This window comes from Corvus brachyrhynchos, unplaced genomic scaffold (assembly GCF_000691975.1).
Source record: "Corvus brachyrhynchos isolate BGI_N302 unplaced genomic scaffold, ASM69197v1 scaffold46, whole genome shotgun sequence".
NCBI classification, from domain to species: domain Eukaryota; kingdom Metazoa; phylum Chordata; class Aves; order Passeriformes; family Corvidae; genus Corvus; species Corvus brachyrhynchos.
This window is the reverse complement of record NW_008238838.1, coordinates 4,266,534-4,273,052: the sequence shown is the minus strand read 5'-3', so window position 1 is coordinate 4,273,052 and position 6,519 is coordinate 4,266,534. Positions and strand designations below refer to the sequence as shown.

The 6,519-nt window shown below is 50.8% G+C and overlaps 1 protein-coding gene across 1 annotated transcript in view; it reads left to right on the top strand.

Annotated features, from left to right (window-relative positions):
- Nucleotides 1-6,519, top strand: part of GRIK4 (glutamate ionotropic receptor kainate type subunit 4) — a 178,642-nt gene that overhangs the window by 170,636 nt on the left and 1,487 nt on the right. The window contains exons 17-20 of the mRNA XM_017738362.1: nucleotides 1,430-1,655; nucleotides 3,078-3,206; nucleotides 5,718-5,836; nucleotides 6,394-6,513. Coding sequence (XP_017593851.1) covers nucleotides 1,430-1,655; nucleotides 3,078-3,206; nucleotides 5,718-5,836; nucleotides 6,394-6,513 — 594 coding nt within the window. The remainder of the gene's footprint in view (nucleotides 1-1,429; nucleotides 1,656-3,077; nucleotides 3,207-5,717; nucleotides 5,837-6,393; nucleotides 6,514-6,519) is intronic.

The window sequence follows — 6,519 nt, the reverse complement described above, 5'->3', positions numbered from 1 at the left end:
CCCCCCACTCTGAGTCTGAACTGAGTTTGGAAGGCTGGGAAATCTCTGGAGTGAGCCTGAGCTTTTCAGGCCAACTTTATGCTCTTCAGGGATATGGAAAAGAGCTACTTTTAAGCCAAATTTTACATCTAAAATGAGCTGAGCAGAGCCTAAGTGAGTGAGGTGGTTGTACATGAGGGGCTCCCTTGAGGAAAGCTTTCAAGTTTAAACCCCTGACTGTGTCTCTGCACTGCCTGACGGGTGCTGGAGATCAGAGAGGAAATTAGGAAAAGAGGCTTTTGTCCCATTTGCGGTGCTTTAAGCTGTGCTGGGATCTATTTGCCCCTGGTGTGAGGATGGGGAGGTTAGAGCAGAGATGGATAACACAGGCTGCCTCCATCACCCCTCCCTTCCTGGGTGCATGAGGGAATGTTTGTCCCCTCCTGAAGCGCCGTGTCCTGGCAGTGCTTCCCCTGACGCCCATACAGAGTTTCAGGTTTAAAAATGCAGCGAATCAGGTCCAACTCCCCCCCTGCTCATCTGTCTCCTGCCCAAGTGGCTGCACCCAGAGGACAGAGCTGGACAGACGAGGACGGGAAGTGGGTCAGCAGCAGAGTCCCCGAGGCTGTCCAGCATCGCTCGGCAGCCACAGAAAATGAGCCCTTGACAGTGTGAAAATCCTGGTGTAGAGCAGAGTGTGTTTATATTCAGTCTTTGTGTGAGCAGGTCTCACTCTCTGCTCAGTGCAGGCAAGAGAGATTAATCATTCTCAGTTTTCTTTTCATCAGACCAAGGTGGTTCAGCCACCAGCAAACTCTGAGGATTTGGGGCTGGCTGAGCTTTAGTTTATTGTAATCACTGACAAAAAAACCCCAGTTCTTTTCAGCAGGCACTTTGACTTGCTTCACAGGGGGGTGAACCAAATCTGGATTATTTTTTGAAGAAAATTTGCAAGCACCAAGCTCCAGAGAGCTTTTGTGCTGCCCCCAGCCCTCAGTGCCCTCCTCAGGGTGCTGGAGTCTGGCTCTGACACTGAAGAACTGTTGGGACAATGTTTGAGGGATGGTCAGTAGGGTGTGAGGTCTACAGGAAGCATCCAGAAGTTTCAATCAGCCAAGCAGGAGCTATTTTTTCTGGCTTTTTCTTTGTGTTTTTGATACGTGGTTATTGAAAGTATGATTTTTTTTCTGAAGTTGAATTTACACAAAGAATTGGGGAATTGGAATTGGGGCATTTCATGCCCAGCTTTGCCAACAAACTGCCAACATGTTTGGGCCTGTTTGAGATGAATGAAGATGAGGCATCAAAGTCCTCTCTGAATCTGAAATCTGTTTCCTCTCTTCATTGTGGCCTTTTTGCAGCGGCGCCCGATTTGGGGGTTTAATTTTGGGGAGTCTAATTCACCCCAAATCTCCTCCCTGAGCTGTGGCTGCCTCTTTCTCCTCACCAGAACTCCCGCTACCAGACGTACCAGCGGATGTGGAATTACATGTACTCCAAGCAGCCCAGCGTCTTCGTGAAGAGCACGGAGGAAGGGATCGCGCGCGTGCTGAACTCCAACTACGCCTTCCTGCTGGAGTCCACCATGAACGAGTATTATCGGCAGCGCAATTGCAACCTCACGCAGGTCGGGGGCCTTCTGGACACCAAGGGCTACGGGATTGGCATGCCCGTCGGTAGGCAGTGAAGAACAATTCTAGTCCTTCTCAGCTGTCGGCAGAGGACCGGAGCGTTCCAAAGGCTGCGCCGGCTCTACAAGCCAACGTTGCATCTCACAGCTCTGCCCAGAGTCCTTTTTATTTCTTACCTGTTGCCCACGCTCAGAGCCAGATGTGCCAGACCCTGCTCTGGTCCAGAGCCATGTGAGACGCGAACCGCGGCTCTTTCAATAATTCATGTGAAAGATGTCTCAAAATTGCTGCTTGTTTTCTGCATATCTGCTCTTTGCTGACTGTTTCCTTCCCCAACCAGTGTTTGTGCATCGTTTTGTGCTTCTTGTTTTGATCCCAGAAGTGATGTCAAAGTAACGCTGTTGCAGCTCTGGTAGTTTTTAGCACGAGTGTCTTAACAGCTGGTGGTTCTTAGAACTGCAGGACAGAGAGTTGGGCGGTTCAGGGGCTATCTCAGCTCATCATCATTTAACAAATGCAGGGGTTTTGTCTTTCAAATGCATGAGCTCCTTGCAAGAGAACATCACCACTAAATAAGGGTTTAGTCGTTGTTATTCCAAACGATCCACTGATCTTTTGGACAGCCTGGAAGCCTTGTCCTGACCTTTAAGCCCTGGCATTTAGCAACACAAAGTTGAGGTGGATTACATAAGGCCCCGTCACACAAACAGCCTCTCTAGTTTAGTGAACATGGGTAAGCTTGTAAAGTCACAGCAACCTGATCAAAGTGAGTACAAATCCCTACCTTCAGGGCTAAATTTGTTCTGACATTGTCTTGTTAAACAGTGAAACCGTAGCAGATAAGAGGAGCAGAAAGCTGCTGGCTGGGACAATAGTGCAGAGTTACTGGGAGAAGCGCAGCCTTTCCCACGGCCTTTCCTCGGGATCTCTGGTAGCAGACACTGGGACTGCAGCAGAGCTCCACGCCCAGCACAGGACTGAGCTTCTCCACCATGGACATTTGGGCTTCCATGATCCTTGGGGTCCTTCCAACTCAGGATTTCTATTCCATGGCCAGTTTGAGGGAAGGAGCGTTAGAGCAAGGTTGAATTGGAGGTAGAACGACAGGAGAGGGACCTCCGTGGTCTGCAGGAGCAGTGATACTGAACTGCTCATTTAAAAGCCACAGCTCCCTTTGTCATGGACCTCCTCCAGTGGCCTGTGTGGGTCGTGGTGGCCAGGCAGAGTCACCTTCTGCAAGTGACATTAACCAGGTGACATTCCCAGCGGGGAGGCCACAGCTTTCCATGGCTTGCATGGACTGACACCCCCTCCGAGGCACCCGGAGAGGAGCTGTGGTAGCTGGGCACGCTGGGATGGGGCGAGTGGGGAGGAGGAGGAGGAGGATGATGATGATGATGATGATGATGATGATGATGATGATGGGGAGGAAGGCGGGACCCTACCACGTCCCTCTTGGCCTTGCAGGCTCCGTGTTCCGCGACGAGTTCGACCTGGCCATCCTCCAGCTGCAGGAGAACAACCGCCTGGAAATCCTGAAGCGCAAGTGGTGGGAAGGAGGGAAATGCCCCAAAGAGGAGGACCACAGAGCCAAAGGTGAGCCCTGCACTCCCAGGCGACCAGGCACAGAAACATCCTGGCCAGAGGTGCAAGGATGAACACCCAGCTGCATGTCTGCCTTGTTTTCTGCCTGGGAATCACTTTTTCCCCTTCTTCTGACCTGAGATTCCTTCCCTCACAATTCAAGGAGAAAGCCAAACAGCTCCGCTGTGCCTCACGCTGTGTGTTTTTGCCTGGGGCAGAGATAGCGGGAACAACCAAATGACAAATATTGGAGGCATATGGAGGGTAAATTAGCTTCTAATGAATGTCTGGGAAAATGGATGGCTAAAGGGATCAGACCAAAATCCTGGGTTCCTTGAAGGGAGATGGATCTCCACCACAGGCCCGCTGGTTAATGGCTCCAAGTGAAAGCATCTTTTACACAGCCAGGGGAAGGGGCACGAGGACTTTATTAGTACATTTGTAAACTGAGGAGCAAATTCTTTTGGGTAATGCTATGCAAATTGCCATAAAAGCCACCACATTAGGCTGATGTCCCAGCGTGAGAGCAGTTGCCAGCTTAACACAGTTGCTGCATTTTTTTAGTTTTGGCAGCTGCCCTTTCCTCAGCAAGTGTTTTCTGGGAGGCCAGCAGGCCCCCCAGTTAAAAGCACAGCCTTGTGACCTTTGTGAGGGCAGAGAAAAGAGCCAGGCCAGATGTGGGGAAGCTCTTTTGGCGTTTTTGACCTTGCAGCAGGTGTAGATGTGTGTGTGTCTGCGCAGTTCCTGATGGGACCCCCGTGGGGCTGGGAGGTGATGCTCAGTTTTGGGCAGTGCTGCTCTACAGGCAACCCCAGTTACTAATCTCCAGGTTGAAGGTGTAAGACATCAGGTTACTGCTATTAATGGAGTTACTTTCAAAGGTGGAAGAGTTTGGTTTTTTTCTCTGTGAACTGTGCAAAAATCAACTCCAAGGTGGAATCTAGGCTGGGGGCTGTTTTGAGATGGCTTTGGAAGGGGGAAGCTGGGCTGTTTCTGGCACTACCCAGCACAGTCTGTGACCCTGGGCAAGTTTTTCTGCTGGTTTGTTCCCTGTGCCATGGCTCACTTCCTCAGTTTGGGAGATGAGGAAGGCTGTAGCTGCATGGAGGAAGGAAATACCTCTCAGTGAGCTTGGGTGTCTGAGGTGGCACCCAGGCAGAATGCTGGGAGGATGTAGAGAGAGGTACCAACCCTGAATTCACACTTGTGAGCTGCTGGGAGGAGCGGATGGCCTTTACCTTTGGGTCTAAATTGTGATTCCAGGCTGTGTTTTCTGCTTTGCCACTGCTGAGGAAGCAAAAGTCTCTGATTTACAGACTCCCTGCATTGCTCTGGGGGTGGTGCCAAGAGAATGACGGAGGAGGAGGCAGAAATGTGACCTCCTAAGTTTTAGAACAAAACAGGTCAGCGATTTACAAGGATTTTGGTGAGGTTTTTATGTCTAAAAGCCAAGCCGAGATTAAGTCAATAAATCATCGATTCTTACACTTTGATTTAATGCTACAGGAGGGAGAGGAAGATTTTTATAGATGTTCTTGTTGAGAAATGGCCTCATACAGCAAACCCAGTGCAGGGCATGTGTTTTTTAGTAATCAATCCAATCAGGGACCCAAACCAAACACAGGACAGAGGAGCCACATCCCAGGACAGCGAATGTCGAGGTTGGCTCATCTCACAGGCAGATGAAGGCACAGTTTTGGCAACCAGGGCTGTGGTGGGAAGTGAGGTGACAGCCTCAGAGCATGGAAAACTCAGGTATTTTAAGGGATGGATTTTTCTTCAGCTGGTGAACTTCCTGGAATGCAGGCTGGGTAGGCATCGTGGTCATCCAGTGGAAGCAGGCTGTCTGAGGGAGGTGGGATAAAGCACCCCATGGAAGGGGCTGTTTCCTTCTCATGGGCCAGGGGTGCTGGGCAGAGAGATCCAACCCATAACAGAGACCCCATTTTGTCACTCTGTAGAGTGACACAGCATCCTGCTCTTGTTTGGAGCCTCTCCTTTCCCACTGCAGTCCAAGCAGCCGGAATCATTTTCCTGCAGCACTTTGTGATGTAATCAGAGGAGCTTTTCCTTGTGCCAGCTGCCTTTAAAGCCCTTCCCTGTCTCCTTCATCTCTGCTCCTTTAACAACCTTGCTCCTCTTCCTTTGCAAAGTTCAAAGCCACCGGAGCTCGGTGAATAATTTGCAGGGATTAATGTGCCCCATTGATCCCGCGTTTTTCCCCTCCTGTTTTCGGTTTGTCCACAAATTGCTTTGTGCTTCCCTCCAATGTTCTGGCTGTTTATCTGCAAAATCATCATTTCTGAGAAGGCATCTTCGATCTGCAGTTATTGCAAGTCACTCACTTGGCCATCTGAGTCATGCAGGGAGCTATTAATAGGACACTGCTGGCTCCGTGGTTTTGGTCCCTGGCTGGGTGTCTCCGATGCCAACAAAACAGCAAAACCTGGGATTTCTGTGCAGCACTACTTGAGACTGATGATGTTTCTGCCTCTCCAGAGTGTCCCTCCTGCTTTATTTTAGGCTTGGGAATGGAGAACATTGGTGGAATCTTCGTGGTGCTCATCTGTGGCTTAATCGTAGCAATTTTTATGGCAATGCTGGAATTTCTGTGGAGCCTTCGACACTCTGAACAGTCAGAGGTAGGACCTGGGAGTGTCCTGAGGGGACAGGGTGTGTTTATTGCTGTCTGTGGGGTGTCCTAGAGCAAGTCATGCACCCAGCTGGAGGAGCATTCCTAGCTTTGACACCTCAAACACAGCAGCAGGCTTGGTCCTTTGGGCAGGGTCTAAAATCCATGAGCTTCTCGTGCACTCCTACTCAGAGCGAGGCTGTAGGGATGCTCCAAAGGATCAAAGCTGTGCACAGCATCCAGGTACCTTTCCTGGGGATGGGATTTCTACCTGCAACAGGTTTGGATCTTGTGTTGATGTGAGGAACACAGGGGAGGGTCTCTGCTGAGAGTCAGAGCTGGGTTAAATCAAGTGTAGATGTCTGAACATTGATGTTAAAACCAACAGCACTGAGTCCATAAAAACTTGGCATCAGAATCATGGAATGGCCTGGGTTGGAAGGGACCTTAAAGATCCATGGTCAGGGACACCTGAGGGCTCCAAGGCCTCACCACTCCGGGAGCCAGAGCCCCTGAGGGACTCCGAGCTTGCTCAGGTGAGCAGGACGCCTCTGCTCTCCCCTGCAGGTGTCGGTGTGCCAAGAGATGGTGACGGAGCTGCGCAACATCATCCTGTGCAAGGACAGTTTCCACCCCCGTCGGAGGCGAGGGGGGGTGGTACGGACTCGCCCCGCTCTGCCCGAGGAGCGCCGA